The sequence below is a fragment of the Parasteatoda tepidariorum genome, chromosome 5, assembly GCF_982258835.1.
Source record: "Parasteatoda tepidariorum strain Cologne lab strain chromosome 5, Ptep-v5.0, whole genome shotgun sequence".
Lineage (NCBI taxonomy): Eukaryota > Metazoa > Arthropoda > Arachnida > Araneae > Theridiidae > Parasteatoda > Parasteatoda tepidariorum.
In genome coordinates this window covers 59,468,002-59,489,802 of record NC_141759.1, presented here as the reverse complement: position 1 = coordinate 59,489,802, position 21,801 = coordinate 59,468,002, and the positions used below count along the sequence as shown (strand labels likewise).

Here is a 21,801-nt window from a genome sequence, read left to right as displayed (position 1 = left end):
TGGAAGCTAAAACAAACATTTTTAATACTAAAAAAAATTTGTTATACTATAGTATTATTAATAAAGTACTTTTATTTATCATTTTATTTTCATTACGATTTTTGAGTTTACTTTTAGATTTTTCTATAAAAATAAGTTTTTTACTTTTTATCAAACTAATAAATATTTTTTAAGAATTCATAATTAAATTTATTATCTTTCATTTTTAAATTCATTTAATAGTTATAGCGTCGAGGCAAATTAGTTTATTGCCGGAATTATTTTGATGCAAAATATTTTATTGTTTGTATTAAAAAATAAACATTTAAACTCTAAACGTTACTATAAACGTAATTTCATTTGGTAATTCAAAGAAAAAACTGAATGTCTTATTATAAGGTTAATAAGCTAAATAATTAACTAAATTATTAATTATTAACTGGGTAATTCTATACAGCATTTCATTTTATTCTAAAATTGATCTTGTAATCAGACAAAAAAAAGGTATTTTTCCGTTATGACCATTTTCTTATTTTAAAATAAGTCGAACCAGAACGGCAGAAAAAACTAAAAATCCTCATCTTAGACCAGTGTTACTCAAACTTATGACTTTTGTGTACCCTTTCCAAATTTGTCGTAACGCTGTGTACCACTAATAAAAAGAATGAATGCATTCTTTACTATAAAAAAAAATTGCACAAAAGTTAAACATCAAAACTGGCTATTGACACCACTGTTATTAACTGTTAACTTTGCAAAAAATAGCCAATAGAAAAATACGCAATCGTAAATTTTCATGGCTAGCTTTGTTTTTAAATAAAAGTTTTTGAAATTTTCGTTTGTTGCAAGATATTTCGCATAAGAACGCGTACCCCCGCTAAACTGTTCCCGTACCCTTGGGGGTACGCGTACCACACTTTAAGTATTTCAGGGTTAAGATATTGAATAATCAGATATTAAAGATTTCGTAGAAATATTTAATGTGGCAATGTTACAGTAATGTGGTGTTAATGTAACATTGACGTTTAATGTGTGCTTATGATACTTTCTTAATTTTTGAATGCTTCATTTTTATATGACGGAAAGATGGTTCATAATCAACAATTCTATAATTCGAAATAAGTTTGTGTGACAGGGAGCATTGAAAACCTTCATCATAGACTGAGTTTAGGGTTAACATATTGAATTATTAGATATTTAAGTGTTGTTGGATGTTTGCAAAGGCTTACAATTTTCTTATCCTAGGAATACTTTATTTATATATGATTTATAATTACCGAATTGCGTAAATTTTCTGAAGAATAATTTAAATATGATAAAATTAAAAATTTCGACGAATTCTAAAGAAAACAATTAAAACCGTTCGCAAACTTTCTTTTTTTCCCGATGTTACGATACGCATTTTAGATTTACAATGCATAATAAAGGCATTTCTGATATAAAAACGTGAGTTTTGATAATGTGAATTACTTTATCTCAACTAAAAAGAAAGATAACGTTAAAACATTGCCATAAATTTTAACACGCATTTTACCGTAAATCTCACCTTAACCGTAAATACTTTCTTTTCTATCAGATTATATAAGAGGCAAATATTTGTATCTGCGGTTTTTTAGGAAAATCTATTTAACTGAATTCTTTTTTTCAAAACTGGGTTTTGACTACATTTGGCAGTTTCCCACAATGTTTTTTCATGTGATAAATTGAAGAACAAGAATATCAATGAACTTAAGATAACGCTATACTGCATGTGAAACTCTTCATAGCAAATTTTCTTTTGACAACAATAGTAATTAATCGTACAGAAAAAAAAAATAGTTTAGAAAATCAAGTACTGAAATTCCTTTTTTCAAAAAATAAAATTGCAAACTAATTATGTCTAGCCGCTGTTGTAAAGAGAAATTATCTAGCTATTATTTGATATATTTGCAACATTATTTGATTTGCAACATTATTTGATATATTTGCAACATTCTCTGGTACATTTGCAACATTATCTGATTTGCAACATTATTTGATATATTTGCAACATTCTCTGGTACATTTGCAACATTATCTGATTTACAACATTCTCTGGTACATTTGCAACATTATCTGATTTACAACATTATTTGATATTTGCAACAATATCTGATTTGCAATATTATTTGATATTTGCAACATTATCTGATTTGTATTATCTGATATATATATATCTAATTACCTGATATATTTCAATATTTGAAGCTTCATAGTTTACTTTTGGGTAATCTGAACCACTGTTTCTATGTTTTAAAATTCGAATTGCTGACGCAGTTGGAAGAGAATTTGCCATAAAGGATTTCTCTCGATCCGTTAAGGAGTTAAGAATTATGTTAAATATTATAATCTATAAGTACCCAAAAAAGTACTAGATAAACATTTTAAAATGATATTTCCGTAAACTTGTAAATATTTGCTGTATCACTGTTTTTAAAGAAGTTAATTGTATATGATCTTCAAATATCAAATTCTTTTTTTTTTTAATCCAGAAAGAAAAACTTCTTTTAAATTCTTAAATGTACAAAAAGCCTTCTCAAAAATTTGTTTTCACAACTTTTTCTTACAAACACTTTATTCAACAGGTTAATACTTAAATATTTTACTATTATTAAGAGGACAGAAAATAACATTTTACATGAAACTTAGTCCGACTAGTCACATGAGAAAAACTGTTTAAGGCCAATAACTTGCATTAGCTATTTAATTTACCGATTCCCCTATTATTTTTATTGTTTTTTAACACAAGGAAAGAATTTTTTTCATTTTACAGTTTTAAATTCTACTTACAACTTTCATTTTAGTCTTAAATTCTGCTTCCGTAATCTATTCTTCTCGCTAAACATTTTTCAGTCTTAAATTTTCATTGCAACACTTTTTGTGGTCATATTCTTTTTTTTGTTTTTGTTTGTTTTAAAGCATTATTTATTTAAACATTCATTTCAGTCATAAATTCCGATTTCAGAATTATTTTTAAAAAATTTTTCACCTAAAATGTTTCTCATACTAAAATCCATTCCAAGTCTAAGTATCAAATAAAACTTACAAAATCATTTTATAACTTATATTATCCACTTTAATGCTACAAAAAAACTTAATCAATGACAAATATCCAAATGACAAATAGACGAAAATTTAACTTTTTGTTTAAGATATTTCTTTGTAATATTCAAAAACTTTCATTTATATTTTACTAATTACGCATTTGGATTTTAAATTTCGAGCCTATTATTTCTATTTTTAGGATCAAATTTCTCTTCAGATACAAACTAACGTACCCTCAATTAATAAATGGGTGATTCTCACGAAATATGACAATTCACTGTCCCTTGCTCCAAGATCTAATACTATAATACTGAAAGAACTTCATTTTAAAAAAATTTATAAATAGCATTGCTGTTAGCATTTTAAAATGACTTTGCACTAGCATTGTCTGTTTTGCACTGTTAAAAAATTTAATTGAACTTCAAAATTTCATGTTTCTGGCATGTTACAAACAACGTTTCCAATAATAACTACCTTCAAAACTTACCATAAATTTTTCAATATCTAATTTTTTTTATCTCAACCGGTGTAAGCATTTCTAGAATATACATAGAGGGTATTATTTACAAAAATTTTGTTTAAAATAATTTTTTCTGTCAATAATTTGATTGTTCCAAGAAAATCTGTCATTTTCCTGGCTACTTTTATTTAGTGGTTTATAACCAAAATAGACAGAGTCAGTGATTAATATCTTATGTTATTAGATTGATTAGATGCCCTCCTATATGGACATGTCTTGTTGCATGAATAAGGAACAAATTTTCTGGTTCAAAATCTATTTCAAAAATTTTTTCAAGGTGAGTAGGTTTTTGTGTTGTCATTTTCCTGGCTTCTTGAAAACATTGATAACATAAACGACATAGATTTATCTGAGTTATTTTAAGAAATCCTGTTGTTTTCTGCAGAATATAAACGTCTTAGGCCAAAATATTAAATTAAAGTTATATGCTATAAAATGGCGAATTTGTCATTATCCTGGATGTCATTTTCCTGGCTTATGAATGCTAGGACATTGAAGTGTTACCAGAATTTTCTTTAACTGCTAATGTAAAGAGGAAAAGCAAATATTAATTTAATACCAATTTAATGCATGATTTTAATAAGATTGAATGTAATCAAAGTTATTTATTTATTCAACGATTGATTATTATGCACAATTTTATTCTGTACATATCAGCAACAAAATTGTTTTTAATTTTTTCTACAGCGGATAAAAAGAATTAATTTAAGCAATTTATGGTCCATCTAACATAAAGGCTTAAGTTGAGTTACTTACTATTAACTTAAAATGACTGTTTTTTAAAGTTCTAAGCTAATATGTCATTTTCCTGGCATTCAAGATTTGGTGAATTTCTATTTTTTTCTCTCCTCGAACAAATGTCAATAAACTACACTGCTGTTTGCAACATATTAATAAGTGTAATTAAAGAAGCATACAAAAAAAATTTTAGATTATTTTGAAGACTTTAAATTTGAAGAAATTTTATGGTCCGAATTGTCATGTTTAAAAAGAATCACCCATATAAGGTTTTTTTACATAATTATTTAAAATTAACTAAATTTTTTTCAATTAGACTCATTCATGCATTTATAAACGGATGGTTCTGTATAAGAAAACAATGCATTTATTATTGATGTTTATAAACAGTATTTTAGTATTTAAGGATTTTGACCACGAGCGAGATTCTGGTCCATCGTGAATTTTAAGTCAAAATTATTTCTGTTACAGACTCTGCACTAGACAGAAAATAAGTCTGAGTTGTTTTCTTTAAAAGATTTCTGTCAGGAAACTATAGTCGTGGTGGCTCAGGGAATAGAGCATTCGCCTCCCAATAAAGTGACCCGGGTCCGAATCCCAGAGATGGCTGTTCGATACGAATTCCGTATCCGGCTCGCAACCATAGTGCTGACGTAAAATATCCTGTATGATAGACGGATCATGGGTTAGAGTCTCCATGCCATCAGACTGACCGTGGGAGTTATCGTGGTTTTCCTCTCCATGTAACGCAAATGCGGGTTTGTTCCATCAAGAAGTCCTCCATGAAAGCAAATTCCTCCCAATACTTGATCCAGGAGTTCCCTTGTTTTCTGGTTTGGGTTCGAACTCCGGAGGCTATGGAGTTAAACATTGGTAGTCCTAAACTCAAAATTGGGTCGCCTGTTTAACGAATGTTGTAAAATAAAAGTATAAAAAATAGGGTTACAAACTTAATAACTTTGGTTACAAAAGTGATCCCCACTTTATTAAAAAAATCGATGGTCCTTAGAGAAGGGAAGTCGGTAGAACATATATCAATGTTAAAACTGACATTTTTCGATGTACCTTTGTTAAGAAACTACTTATGATATCGCTTTGAATTTTTTTGGGCTTGTTTGAAATTATATCAGTTGTATGCTGGAATAATATTTTAACAGGAATACTTTGAGTTATGAATTGTTTTTCTCAAAAAAGATTAAACATTTTTAAAAAATTAAAAATTTTCAATTCATAATTTTTAAAACAATTTCTGCCAAAGATATGTATTAAGTTATCACAGTGTTAACATGTGTGTGAAAAAAAAACTGAGGCAATATCTTGTTCAGATGCTGGGAAAAGGTACGAGGAAATTAATCAGTTTCAGTAACATTGGTACCGACTCCCCTTGACATGTTTTGCAACTATAGTGCGGCTTTGAGGAGAACTCCTCCAGACTATAAGTCTGGGGTTGTCTGCTGCATGTTTACAAGCTAGAGCACATTTCTAATGGGGGTGCAATGGATGAATGAAGGTCTCTATTGGTTTACTCCTGCTGACCTAAGCAAAGATTAAGACAAAGCTATTCACCCTACACCCCTATTCAAAGTGACTTTTCCTCGTAACCATGGTACCCGCCACGACGCGAAACTGATGTCTGGAGGAGTTCTCCTGAACGTCGCACTATAGACGACTTAATAGACTCTTTGAAAACGTAGTTCAACTATGAACCATAATTTCAGTATTTTGAACCATAACTTGGTTCAAATTTGGTGCAACGTTATTAGAGTGCTGCGTTAAACGTTGTTTCCATTTAAGTTAAACAATATTATCATGTAATTATGTTTGAGAAGTTCGATAATATCGTTCCAAATTAAGGCTACGGAAAATTCTAACAATATTATAGTTCAACACGCTCCAAAATGTTTAAAAAAATCGAATAAAATTTAAAAAATACTCATAATATTTTGTAAAAAAAAGTAATTGCTGAATTTTAGTATGATGGTACTTCTCTGACTATTTGTAGAGGTTGAAAAACTTTTCGTGCTCGGTCTAATCAATTACAGTGCTTGCAGTTGCTTGAATATTTCCCACACAAAGAATTGTTTCTCTTTATATCCGTTTAGAGCTAATTGAGCGATTTTTGGCGGTGAACACGCAATGAGAGCTAAAAGCAAAGAAACGTTCCGGATGGTAGAAGATACTTAGTATTCCACACACCATTCCTGCTAGCATGGTTTCTGGCTTTGAAGCAATTTTTTTTTAAAAACAGTAAACATAGATCTTAGAAAGCAAGGAGGATACATTAAGTTCAAAATATAAGACTTTTCCAAAACAACTTATTTTTGAAAGTTTTCCTTATCTTGTTTTTTTAAAGAGATTTTGAGAAACCTAATATCTAAATATGTTGAAGCCGCGCTTATTTTTGAATCTGGTGTAAAGTCTGTAAAAAATTTGATACAATATTTTTCAAAAGAAAGTAAGTAAAATAATCTGGAGAATTTCGCGCAATTTAGAGTATAAATCTAATTTTAACAATTTTGAAAAGAACATTTTTTTTTGTTAATGTATTATCACACACTGAAATAAAAAGTATGGTCAAAACTACCAGAATCTGATAAAATTTACAGTGTTTCAAGCTCTATGGGAACACCAAACATCGGTAATTTTCATTGACGTACTTTGGCATTGATTTAAGCAGAATTAACAAGAAAATATTCTTTTATAGTAAGTGATAAAATTTGGTAAATATAATAAAATTTAGTAATTTTTTTCATGATACTTTAGAACAAAGTATAAAATCCATTTCTTTGGTCAAATTTACTTTTTAAATGTGTGGTAATAAGAATTAGATAGAATTTCGGGTAAACCATTACCAAATGATCAAAAAATTTATTAATTAAATGATTTGAATACCATAGGTTAGGTTTCAATATCAAAAGTTTTTTTTTTTTCTTGATCAGAAATGTCTTTACTATACAGCATGGTAATTTTATTTGAATTGTTTTCCCTCTGCATTTTGTAAAATATGGCGGCTAATAGTTCAAAAGTATAAAACCAACTATTTATTTTATTATTCATTTAAATTTTAGCGAAATGAGTTGTTTTACATCAATTCAAGCGTAAAATACAGTTAAAAGAAGTTTTTCTATAAGCAAGGTATTCATGAAGCAAACCTATATATTATTAAACGCCAACATTATGTTAATTTTGCGCAACGCCCAAATAATTACTTTTAAAAAAACTTGAAAATTAGTAAGCTAAAACAAGAATTAGTATGCAATGAACTATTAGTATGCAATAAAGCTAGCCCTTTTAGCAATAGAACTTGATAACGAGTAAAAAAAATTTTTCCCCATTTCTTAGATTTCGCAATGATTAATGTATTTATATTTTTATTACACATTTTTGTACTGAAAATTATTTTACAAAGAACCCTGAAAATTTAATGAAAACTGAAAAAGAAAATACAGCTCATAAGTTGTATATAAAATTTCTTGTAGACAAAAATTACTGTTGAAACAATAGTCAGTTAAAATACTGTTAGTTAAAATATTGCCAGAAATTCAGCATAAATATTTTATTTTATTTTATAACCGTCGTTGAACAGTCGACCAAATTTTTTGGGTTTGCGACTACTAATGTTCAACTCCGTAGCCTTGAAATTTTGAAACTGTAGTGTATCTACCACTACAAAATTACAACTACAATTCACTAGTACATAAGACATGTTAACTCGACTCTATGTCGGGGTACCTTTTCATAGATGACGGTTGACATGGTCTGTAACTACTCTCCCCACATTGGTGACCTCCGGACGTGATGTGAACACGCCTACGTTGGCAGTAACGCCTACTTCGATATGAACACGCCAACTTCGATGAGTGATCCACATTGAACAGTTGACTTGCTACTTGTGACTGCGACAAAATCCACCTCCTCGCACTGCTGCTACTCAGTCTCGTCTCGATCACACACAACGTCGGCTTGCATACTTGTGATTACTCGACTGCTAACGGCAACATAGGAGCGACTACGACCGTGAAGTTAATACACCTCTCACATTCAGCACTCAAAAAATACGGTGATCTTAATACAGCTCTCCCGGCTTCTCACAAAAACAGCAATGAATCAACTAGTAGTATTCATTCATCGAATTCTATCACAGATATAATTCTAGTGGGGGAGTACTGTAGTGTATCTACCACTACAAAATTACAACTACAATTCACTAGTACATAAGACATGTTAACTCGACTCTATGTCGGGGTACCTTTTCATAGATGACGGTTGACATGGTCTGTAACTACTATCCCCACAAACCCAATCCAGAAGATAAGGGAACTCCTGGATCAAGTATTTGGAGGAATTTGCCTTCGTGGAGGACTTTTTGATGGAACTAACCCGCATTTGCGTTACATGGAGAGGAAAACCACGAAAACTTCCACGGTTAGCCTGATGGCATTGAGACTAACCCATGATCCGTCTATCATTAAAGATATTTTACTTAACGTGAGGATAATAACTCCCGGGTGGGGGCCGCAGCTGATTAGCACTGTATGGTTAGCTTTAAAACTTTAAAAATTGCATTTTTTTTTAACTGCTCCGGACACTGTAGATAAACTATAGTCTAAATGTCCTGTACAGTTTAGGTTTTGAACAGGTAACAGAAGTCGTAGTACATCTTTCTTCTACGCCGCTTCGTCTCAAAGTCCAGCACAATTGTTTTTACTTAAGACAATTAATCTTTTGAGGAAATAGCCAGCAATTTAATTAGCCTTAAAATAAATAATATTTTTTCAGTACCCTATATATTTTAAGAGAGTTTTTAATTGGATTATAAATTTTGCATACTTCTCAGTGCTTTTCCTGTGTTAGTTCTGGAATCCCTGTGCATAATCGTTTTTTTTTTTTTTTTACTTTTTCTATCGGAATAAATAATACATCAAGATACCTTTTAATTTATTTCTTGTTAGTTAGTTAGTTCTATCACTATTTCGAAGGTTGAGTAAGTTTAAAGAAATAATTTCATCTTATTTTTATAGAATGTCTGAAGATAGAGTTAGTTTAAATAAATTTGATTAATTATATTCTCCCTACATCACGAAATTTTTAAAGAAAGTATTAGACCAAAAAGTTTAAAAAATATTTTTTTTTTAATAATGTTAATACTAATCTTGATAGACGCCATAAATCATACACATTACAATACTGCCTTTTACATAAAATAAATTAACTCAAAATGTTTAGCACTCCAATAGTACAATAATATTTTTCTATGGCTTTTATTTATACATTCGGCAGCTCAAAGCTCATTCAAAGTCAAATGTTTATATATATATATATATATATATATATATATATATATATATATATATATATATATAAAGTAAATAAAAAATTGAAATTCAGTTTCACTTTTTTTTGCCCACGAATTTTAACAAATTCGTAATTTTGACATTCAAATTTTAATAGCTAATATTTTTTTCTCTGTATATATATTATGCGTAGTATTTTACACTATAATACATACTAATCTGCTCAGAAGAAACGGTACATTTATCTTTCCCTTTAAGTTGATTCTTAACCCCTAAATTTAGTTGAAATATTTGTAGATATCTCATCGAATCACTAAACTCATCGAATTAACTCATCATTAAACTCATCGAATTACGTTTGTTATAGATATAAGGAGGCTCGGCTCGCAGACTATTATTTTTGTCCTCATCTTTTTTTAAACATCGGTATTTTCTACAAAAGCACAAAACATTTTATTTTCGAATAGATACAACTATTGTAGCTCTACTTAAGAACATTTTGTTTACATGTAAACCGTTGCGAAATAGAAAATTACCTAGATTTAAAGAATAATCATCTGCACTTGAAAAACTGACCTAAAGAATACAGATTGCGTCACTCATTACAAAGAAATAAATGAAAAAAGTAATTTTACTCATTGACTAAATTTATAACAAACTAAATAAGGAACTGTTTTTAGCAATATTCATTTCTTCTTATTTTTAAAAATTTTAATAAAAACGCTAAGATTTATATCTGGTCACATATAATATATTTTTTTAAAATCTTTTTCTTTTTTATTTCGCTTATTTTGCTACTCTCAATTTATTTAAAATGGAGCTTATAAAAAAATGAAGATCTTGTGAAGGAAAAATAAATGTGAACAACAATGGGAAAAATATAGTCAATATTTAAAACAAAAATTTAAAAAATTGACGAAAAAACACTTAAATAATTCGGGCAAATTAGAATTTGGAAACAAAATTCTCGTTAAGTTCTCAAATAAAAATGGGTTCATTATCACATCACATCACGTTTTAACTCCATAAATGCACTTCTGCGGGCTGCATCACGACCAAGCAAATTACAAATTTAACAGTTAATAATAATTTTTGAACTAAGAGTCGAATGTTAATTCTTCTTATTTCGTCATGCTCCTGGTACATTTTTCAACAACCCATTGTAATTTTAAAGTTTTAAGTCTTATAGTTTGTGCGCCACGAAGCAAAATGTAACGTAAGCAAAAAAAAAGTTTAAAAAAAAATTTCAGCAAAGGCTTTTAAAATTGTAATGACTTTCGAACGAATTGAAATTTCGAAAAAAACCCAGATATATGGCCTTTTCACTACGCCAAATTTCAGTTCTGTAGTTAGCTGCATTCCTGTATCCTGCAGATTGGGCTAATGTTATTTTTTATGTCAAGTTTAACAGTATGTAATCTTCGAAATAATTATGAAATATTATTTTTTTATCCCTTCTTACTCCCTGTACAATTTTCTACAAATCATTATAATTTCAAACTTTTAAGTTGAACACAAAAAAAACGGTGGAGACTCAACAATTTTTTAATATTCGTAGTAATTTACTAGAGTAGGGTAAATCACATGGATTTAGAATGAAACAGCAACTCACGGATGTAAATGTTATTGTACGCCACTATAGACGCTTTCCTATTATGGGCTGGCTGTTATTGCGATTTTAGTCGGTACTTCCTTTCAACTAAATAACTTAAAATTTATGTTTTCTAATAATTATCGTCTAACATTGTATTTAAATAGCCTGAGAAACAGCGATATTGTACATTACTAATTTGGCGATCAAATTGGCGACTTCCTCACATTAGTCACCAAAACTGCGATAAAACGATAAAATATAGGGTTACTTGAAAGCAATATTTGAAAGTTTTTATTAAATACAAAATTAATAATATTTATGTAAAAATGTACCAGTTCAAAAGCGCATGAACGGCCAGCCAGTCTATAATAGAGAAGCATCTCTAGCGGCATACGATGACGTTCTAACAAAGATTATTATTTAATTTTTAATCATTATGCTCCCTACCTGCCGTAAAGGTGACATCTTTACATCAAATATTTTCTTACCATTGCTTTTAGATAGGCTTCTCACAAGTTTAAAAATTTTAACTTCACTATAGCACAATACACATTTTTTTTTTTTTTTTACAAAAATGGAAATTTTGCTTTTTTTAATAAAAAAAACTTGTCTGCTCAATTTGAAATAATGGCTTATTATTATATTACCCTCAAGTCCTTCAGCATAATATAAACCTCTCAAATTTTCATGATTCATTTAATCTAACTTGTCATTCCAATATACAAATAAAAACTAAAATTAAAAAAAGTTCAGTAAGACAAATTATGTAGTAATTAGTGTTAATAGAACGCAAAGAATATTGAGAGAGATAAGACACCAACACCAATTTTAATATTTTTATTAACAGAAGCATTAATACAATAAGTTAGGGTAAGTAAAGTGAGGATTAGAATTAGAGATTATAAGTGTCAGAAGAGAGCTTAAAAGTCATGCAGTGCTGTTATAAAATTGTGTCCCAATGATTGTCATTTCACTAAAAAGTCTTAAAAGAAAGGATATGTCCAAGTGAGAAAGTTCTAGCTATTGAGAACTGCTTGTATTGCTTACCTGGATCATTTGTTGTTGCAACAGTTGCTGCTGAATTAATTGGGAAGCGTCTACCATTGGAACAGTCATTCCTGAAAATGTGAAAAAAATATATAAAACAAGGGATAAAAAGAATAGTAAATATGCTACCGATAATATATAAAACAAGGAATAAAAAGAATGGTAAATATGTTACCGATAATATATAAAACACCAGCATTCTAGAATATCCAGCCATTTTATACAATGCCTGACGTTTTAAGGCAAGGTATGAAATTTGAGAATTCTTATATATTTTACCTAGGAATTGTATAAAATATATACGCATTCTATAGAATGACATTCTTCAGACGAAGTATGAACAAAAAGGTAAGGATAGGGTTTTTATTTAGAAGAAAGTGCCAACCCTTGAAAATATTAACCTTATTTGAGAGGAAAAAAAAAGAGTTAAAAGACTGAAATTAAGTAGGTCTATTATTTATGTTACTTCCAAACATGGATAAACATGGGTTACTTCCAAACACAGAGCTTTTGCCTTCCAATACGGCGAACCGGGTTTGAATCCCAGTCGATACGAATTCCGCATCCGGCTTGCACCGACCACAGTACTGACGGGAAATATCATCGGTGGTAATCGGATCATGGGTTAAAGTCCCCTTGCCGTCAGGCTAACCGTGGGAGGTTCTCGTGGTCTTCCTCTCCATGTAACGAAAATGTGGGTTAGCTCCATCAAAAAGTTCTCCACTAAGGCAAATTTCTCCCAATACTCGATCCAGGAGTTCCCTTGTCTTCCGGATTGGGTTCAAAATTACAAGGCTACGGAGTTGAACATTAGCAGTCGTAAGCCCATAAAATTTGATCGGCTGTTCAACGACGGTTATAAAATAAAATAAAAACATGGGCATGATGTAATGTTTATATATATTAGGCGGTGGCTTTTCGCCAATGTCTATGCTATGTCTCTTTTTATATTAGACTTAATGAATCTTTGGTATGCTAATTTAAGTTTCGTTTGATAATTTTTGATGATCATTGATAATTTTTCATTATGTACACTTTCTAAAATAGTAAATTAGATTTTTTTCTGATAAAAAGTTTCAACTCTAACATTATCAGTAACAGAATAACAACATTGTTTTTCGCATGGGAGTATTATTTTGAGGATTTAATCAAGGCCTATTGATTAACCTTTTCCTTACGGAGCTTAACATGATGAAACCATTCTGGTCCACTTATTGTACCAGCCGTAAGTAAAAGGTTATGAAGGAAAATTTCTTAGCTCAAACGCTCTAATGTAACGGTGTTTAATCGTTGGCTATGCTAGCAATAAATACATCATGACATACCAGAGAGATTATAGAGAGGTAAATTTCCAGAAGCTCCAGTAGTTGATGAAGCTGATGAATTCATCCCTCCGGGAAGCGCAGGAGAAGGAGTTGATAAGTTTGGAGTCATACTTTGAGAATGAATCCCGTTCGATGTTCTTTGCTAAAAAGTTAAAAGCAAATTAAGAGCTTAGAAATGAAAACAATGTAAAATAAGTTACAAAAATTATGCTACTTTAAAATAGTGTAAGATAAGTAGGATGATTTAACTAATAAGCAGCTTACCACCCCAAATAATCACAATCTTGAAATATTTTCGGAAAAGTTTATTAGACATAAAGCATTTCTTTTACTGCATGAATATCTATTGAACACAGACCATTATTATTTTGAAATTACTGTGATGCTACAATAGACATTACATATTTCCCAGCTTTTAAAATTTCTTTAATTGCTTAAACTTTATTTTTTTAATCATTCTTAATCGAGTTGCAATTAAATTAAATCAATTAGTTAATTTTTATTTAAAGCGAACCTAAAATATTTTTTCTTTTCTTATCGATCAATGCAACGGCTAACTTTTTATTTCAGTACTAACGTAGACTCATTAATTCCCTTAAAATAAAAATCTATTTATATCTTTTTAACTCTTAAATTTCTTACCACAAATCTGCTTCAGTTACATGGTTGTAATAATTCTCACAGTCTTGTTGGCCATTCGCGATCGCCAAGGTATTTTTCAAACCTAATATTGATTATGGGGAGTTGGCTTTATTTTTGGCTATGTTATTTTTCGATGAATCACCAACCATGGATCTCTTCTCATGTTTCTAACAGTCTGTTGGGAACAATTCAGTTACTTTTTTAATTTGGCTCTTGATTAGGCAGGTCATGGGGGATTTATCTCCCATGGCCTGTTCTTCTTAATATTATGCAAAATTTACTTAACTTATAATTATGGATAAAAATATAATTTTGTACCTCGAGATCTACAAATACTTCTAAATAAAAGCTTCATTATAATTATTATCCAGTTTTTGCGTTCAATTGTTATTTTCATTATCCTGTTTTCATCACTATCTTCAATTAGTCAATTCTACCAATTCCAACAGTAACCACACCTGATTTCCATCTTCATAATTACATACTTATAATTGCTTTATCAAGTATAAAAAGTCTTGCCACCCAATACAAAAAAAGAGGCACATCCAGGGATGGAGGTGCCTCTAGGAGGGGCAGAATAGTCCCAGAGATATCCGCCAATCATGGCAAAAAGTTGCCCACACAAAATACAGTCTGGAGAGTCAGCCCGTCCAATACAGTGTAAATGCTTGTGCAGAAAGTCATGTCCAGTCAGTAGCCTGAAACAACGAAACCCCAATAGCCCTAAAGAGCTATCAGGGGACACAGTTTTAAAGAGCTTCTCCCAAGTAGCACCAAAAGCTCATCCCCAGTAAAAAGTTGCTAGTTGACTTTGAATTTGTTGACTTTTTTTTGTTTCTAATTATAAGCAACATTTCTCAGCATAGCAGAAAAATCGGAAGGGTCTAAGAGAAACAAGGAACAGCATGAATCTTTATCAAACATGGAATATTATGAAACGCTTGTTTATTATTACAATAAGTGATTTTCTTTTGTTTATAGACTTACACTTATCTACCAAAATGTTATTTTATGAATATTAAAGTGACTTGTTTTATTTTAGCATAAAATATACAACTCTCTCGTTAAATAAACTAAATATACTTAAAAAAAGCTATATTTTTTTCAAAATGTTTTTAACTTTTTTAAAATTAATATTTTCTTATTGCTAAACACAGTTTTTATTTTATTTTTACGCCATTGCAGAAACGTTTGAGCCTTTACCTGAGTATCAACTCCTCCACCAGTCACAGCCTGTCCACCGCCTTTTAAAGCCTTGGCAAGTTTGTTAGGATTAGTAAGATCTTTAAAAGCATCAATTTGCGGTTCTGGCAACAGCTCATCCAACATATGGTACGAAGGATCCGATTCGACTGAGTATCTTTTGTGGACTGGCATCGTGTTTGGTCTTGGACCTCCTTTGATAGACGCTGATAATGACCTAAAATCATAATAGAAGAAAAATATTTAATGAGAGAAATTGGTGACACAATTTTGTCCACATATTTTTACTTGTAACTAAGTACATTTGACGCAAATAAGATAACGTGTAATCAAATATTCCCATTTCGTCAATATGATCGTATTTGGCTCATTATAGTTTGTCAGTATACCTATGTTTAACCAGTATGCCTCTATTTAGACCAAAGGAGAAAAAATACTACTTTTTATTTGAAATGAGGAGATTTAAATTATAATTAGAAAATAAATTGTAAATTATACAGGGTGGTCCCGAATTCATGGTACAAACTTTAATGGTAGGTACAAGACATTGTAACAATGATTTATTGTATAGGAATGTATAGTCGCAAGTGACGCGGTGAGGCGTAAACAGGGGAAATAAAGGGAAAGAGAAATGGAGTGATCGGTTGGTATCATTGCCGGTAGAGGGCAGTAGATGTCTAGTCGCCGTTGAAAATGAAGCATCGCAGCAGGGAAAAGCGCCATTCACAATTGTGCTGCCGTAGACGATGGGTGACTTTACGTATGCAGAAAAAGCAGACATGCATTACATGTACGGCCGTGCAAATGGTAACGGCAGAGCTGCGTTACGAATGTATCGCGCGGAGTATCCTGATCGACAAATGCCGGATCATAGAATTTTTCAACGGTTACATCGTCAACTTTGTGAAACAGGTGCGTTCGACGTCAACAGACATGACGCTGGTCGATTAAGAGCTGTACGCACTCCAAGGCTGGAAGAACATTGTGGCTGATAGGCCCAAGTCAAGCACAAGAACTTTTGCGCGTGACGTAGGTGTGAGTCATCAGACTGTATGCAGAGTGTTAAACGAAAATCGCTTACACCCCTTCCATTTTCAGAAAGTACAAGCGTTGAATCCGGCAGATTATCCTCTCCGCGTGAACTTCTGCCTGTGGGTGATGCAGCAATGTGCGTTGCAGCCGGATTTCGTAGGTGATGTGCTATTTACAGATGAAGCGACATTTTCACGCGAGGGTGTCTTTAATGCGCACAATTCCCATGTGTGGGCAACCGATAATCCGCATACAACGCGTCCACATGCGTTTCAACAACGTTTCTGTATTAATGTGTGGGCTGGTATTGTGAACGACTTTTTGATTGGCCCATTCTTACTACCCACGCGACTCAGTGGCGGAAGCTATCTTATTTTTCTGAAAGAAGTGTTACCACAACTGCTGCATGATGTTCCGATCGCCATTCGTAACCGCATGTGGTTTCAGCACGATGGGGCGCCAGCACACTTCAGCATTGATGTGCGGAATTACTTGAATGCCACGTTTGGTGCTCGATGGATTGGGCGTGGTGGACCAATCCCTTGGCCACCCCGATCTCTCGATTTATCGAGCCTCGATTACTTTTTATGGGGACATCTAAAGCATCTTGTTTATGAGACTCCAGTTGACTCAGATGAGGATCTCGTCGCTCGCATATCTGTAGCTGCTGCAGGTGTGCGTGAAATACCAGGCATCTTTGAACGTGTACGCCAATCGCTCCACCGACGCTGTCAAGCATGTATCGCTTCTGGTGGACGCAATTTTGAACACTTACTGTAAACATGACACTTGTCAACAACGCTTTCAATAAAATCTTTGTTTTTCCTTTCGGCCGTTATTTCGCCTGTTTACGCCTCACCGCGTCACTTGCGACTATACATTCCTATACAATAAATCATTGTTACAATGTCCTGTACCTACTATTAAAGTTTGTACCATGAATTCGGGACCACCCTGTATATTGTAATAAACCAATTTATATTTTTTTTAAAAATATGAATACAGATCTAAATATATCAAGAAATACTGAAAATTAAAGAATAATCAAAAGTAGTACTGAGTTTCACTTGAAGTACGTTTGATAGTTAGATCAAGTTCGATTGTTTAAATCAGGGGTGACCAAACCATAGCGTATGGAATAATTGGTTACCTGCAAGTGATATCCATCGTTGGTAAATTGTGACATTTGTCGATTCAGAAGGCAATCCGTTTCGACACACACAAACATCCAATTAAATGAAATTTAAATCACGTGGTTAGGCATAATCAATTTACTTCTTTTCGAGTTGCAAGTTTCCGATTACAAGTAGCAATTCAGTTATTTCTTACATTACGGAAAACCACCTACTGTTGCTCACTAGTTTTTATCCACTTTGTTTTATTTCTCCTTCTTGGCTTTTCGCTAAACCATAACTTTATAGAACGAAGCTACTGGTAAAACGTTGACCTCACGGGATCTGAATTGCCATTTTAAAGACAATGTTGAGAGAAATTTTTATGGAAATCCATAACAAATAATATAATCAAGACTTTGTCGAAAATAGGACTTATTAGGATCTTATTTAAATCTTAAAAAAAATATTAGGTATACTAAACCAATTTACCTAGCATCACTTAGTTCATCTAGGTTACCATCCAGAACAGGGTTGAATAGATCATCCAGGTACTGGTCAAGATCAGATGTGTGGGAGGGAATTCGAACATTTTTCACATGGGAGGCTAATGATGGAGCTTCTGATGTATCGGACATAGCAGAACTCTTTGGCCCTCCTACACTACTATAGTCATCTCTATTTCGATCTATGTGTGCCTTTGTAGAATGAGAAAGGCCTTTAACAGCTTGTTGTTTTCCACCATATTTTACGTAACGAGTTGATTCTGTAGTTCTACTACAACGAGAGCCATCAGGATCTGGTAAGAAGTCATCAGGTTCGCCATCTTCGTCGCCATTTTCGGGGAAATCGAACTCTGGGAATTCAATGACATCACTTGCAGCCTAAATATAAATAAAGTTGTTTGAATATTGATTGAAATAATTAATGCAGTGCTAGGTTTTTGAAAGATAAGAATAGTTTAATATATTATCATAAATTACATAATATAAATGAATATTCATGTTGGTTAAAAATAAATCTAAAAAAGAAAAATGATCAGAAATACAAAAAAAAAAAAAATGCAAAGATGAGAAAAAGAAAAGTTAAAAAATATTAAAAATTTACATAACAACGAAAAGATATAATCTCGTGATCAGCGCTACAATTTTACAAAGAAAAACTGAGATTTCTTAGGGGTAGGTCTAATTTTATTTCTTTTGACCTACTTACAACTATACAAAATGAACTTATTTTAAGTCTTTAAATTTTGCAGGTTTCAGTGGATAAAAGGCATTGAGTAACAACCTGAGTGTTTCGGAGTATTTAAATAAAATACTTTACTAGATCAGGTAAGTATGATTTGTAGGATTATTGGTACAGTTTACCATGGATAAATCAAAACGAGTAAGCAAATCATATAGAGTATTCTATAACAAGGGTTTCCAACTTGCATGCGGCCGGGAGCCACAATTAAAAGCACAAATCAAATGGCGGGCCGCAACTTTATCAAAATTTTTTGTAGGACTCTTTTATGTTTGAAGGAACATTAAATATTACTGTCAGAATTTTATTAAGTTGTATGAAACAAATGTATCGAATTACAAATTAAAATAAGAAGTGGATTTTTAAAAATATTTATTTGTTATTAATAATATTTTTAAAAATATTATATAAATAATAAAAATTCGGGCTACAATAACTTAATGTGCACCTGTGTATTAAACAATTAATGTGCAACAGATATCTAATTGTTAAGGTATTAAAACTTACGTAGCACACAAAATATTGAATTGAGGTTTGTCTGCTGCAACCACCGGAGAATAGATATTTAAATTTAAAATTTACAAATGTGTGTGAAAATATTTTCGTCCAAAATGAATGGTTTCAAAAAGTTAAATATAGGAATTTCTTCGAGAAAATTTCTGATACGCATATGCTAAGTTATATTAACAAAATACAAACAAAAAAATGAAATAAAAAAGAGCAACACCCACGATTATTTTTGTATTTGAATAAATATTTTCTTGGATGCAAAACCTGAAAAATAAATTTCTTTGCACCGTTGGTATGTTAAATTTCACAGAAAGGAAGAAATTAGGTTTTTATGAACGAGAAAAGTATTTTAAACCTATATAGATTTTTTACGAAAACTGTCCGTAAAAAATGACAACTAATATATTTTAGTTCGCGGGCCACAAAAAAAGGCTTCGCGGGCCGCCAGTTGGAAACCCCTGTTCTATAATGATTGCCTTTAATGTAAATTTTGAGAATCCTTGCTAAAATTACAACTTAATGCTTGAGAATTCGCAATCTAGCATTTAAATGAAAAAGAAAAATCTATGACCAACTCTGAAGTAGACACCATCAAAAGAAAAATTTAAATTCTTTTGAAATATTTTATTCGAGGATTAAGTTTACAGATGGTTCGTACAGAAAGAATACATTCAGTTTAGACATGCTAATTTTTGATGTTTGATGATAATAATCCTGCATTTTTTTTATCATTTCTAATAATGATTGGTTAAAGTTAAAAAAATTTTTTGTCCTTTTTTACTTTAATATTAGCCATTGCAGCGTTGCACCCAATTTCTGAAAATTAAATCGCATTTTTTACTCTTTTATAGAAACATTTTCAATCAGGCTAACTGGTATCGAAAATATCCGGTCATGATGCTTTAGCCCAAGATTATGCGATCAGAATTACTCAGTTTGGAGAGCTTTATCGGTTAATCTGCGACCCTTTATGTTAAGCTTTTTTCACTATATTTACAACGGCATTTATTAAACATGGTTATTACAAAACACATTGTGAATTACGAAGCAAAAAACGGTATCTACATTAAAGGCAACAGCTTTTCAGAATCTAAATTTTATAATGAATGCGTTTAAATCATGCAACAACGGAACTGATCACAACTTAAAACAAGAAGAATACCTGGGAGGAAGAACTAGCCGGCCTCATATGACTACTGCCATTGAGATCAGGAGAGTGGCCATTCAGTTTTCCAGAATCATTAAGACTTGAAGCTCTGTCATTTCCTATACTTCCATCCAATCTACTGCCGGCATCACTAGCATCAGTTTTGGTGTTCTTCAACATCTCTTGGCGAGAGAAATACCTATCGTTAAGAGCAGAAGATGCCAAACCAAGCTCATCTTGCCAAGCAGCAGATTGTGGAGGTGGACTCTGGACAGTTTTCGCGTGATGAAGTTCTTCCGTAACATCTGACCTGGGCTGCGTAGACGTGTTGTTCGATTTGGTGGCAAGATAGCGTTTGTTGAGTTTGCTCGTTTCGGACAGTCCTTGCAATTCCCGTTCAGTGTACCGATCGTTAAGTCTGCTTTTGGAAAGTCCGATTACAGATGATGATACTGGTTCTGCTCTAGATCTGCTGTACGGATCGTCAATGATTAAGTCGGATCGTGTCGTCTTGCCATTTTCAAAATAGCGATCATTCAATGCACTGGTTTTTGATAGTGGAAGATCTAATCTGGGCGAATCGTCCAGTAATCTTTCATGTGAAGTGGCTCGAAGACGTTCCTTTCTTCTTTCTCTCACTATATCGAAATGAAAATATATTAGTTAGGATTTAATTACCTTGAGAAAATAAATTGTTTTATAATATAATAGAGCACAAGGTAGGTACTTTATTTACGTCGCACTAGAGCTGCACAATAGGCTATTGGCGATGGTCTGGAAAACATCCCTGAGGATGATCCGAAGACATGTCATCGCAATTTTAATTCTCTGCAGAGGGAATGATTCCCCTGCTTTGGTAGCCAGACGACCTGTGCACGAAGTCATCACTTTACGGTAGAACGAGGACTTATACCCGCGCACCCTCGGTCCCTACTCAGGCTGATATCAAAGTGGCCACCCACCCGCTAACTGACCGCAGCCAGTGAAGCTTGACTTCGGTGTTCTACTGGGAACCGTGTCTTTACTATCAGTCCACTGTGGGGCATAATGGAGCACAAAGAAAGCTAGCAACTATTGGAGAACGTTGAACTGAGACAGCAGTTCCTACTCACTAAGAGTCTGTGTAACATATTGGAAAGATATTCATAAGTTCAGAATATATACTGCGCTAATTAATATTAAGAAACTTACATAATGTTCTTAAAAGATTGTGCAACGGCGTAAATGATATTGTTTCTGCTCTATCACTTTTTTTCGAAATATCCGCATAAAAGTTACAGTGGTAAACCGAGATTTTAAAGGGCATTGTTTCTCTCACTATTTTAGTAAATTTATTTACCTAATTATTTT

At 32.0% G+C, this 21,801-nt stretch overlaps 1 protein-coding gene across 1 annotated transcript in view; it reads right to left on the bottom strand.

The window, feature by feature from the left end:
• Positions 1–21,801, bottom strand: part of Myo10A (unconventional myosin 10A) — a 261,697-nt gene that overhangs the window by 85,545 nt on the left and 154,351 nt on the right. Inside the window, exons 29-33 of the mRNA XM_087164029.1 lie at positions 20,467–21,089; positions 18,042–18,433; positions 15,406–15,622; positions 13,561–13,702; positions 12,236–12,306 (exon numbers count right to left, since the gene is read on the bottom strand). Of these exons, the coding sequence (XP_087020155.1) occupies positions 12,236–12,306; positions 13,561–13,702; positions 15,406–15,622; positions 18,042–18,433; positions 20,467–21,089 (1,445 nt within the window). The remainder of the gene's footprint in view (positions 1–12,235; positions 12,307–13,560; positions 13,703–15,405; positions 15,623–18,041; positions 18,434–20,466; positions 21,090–21,801) is intronic.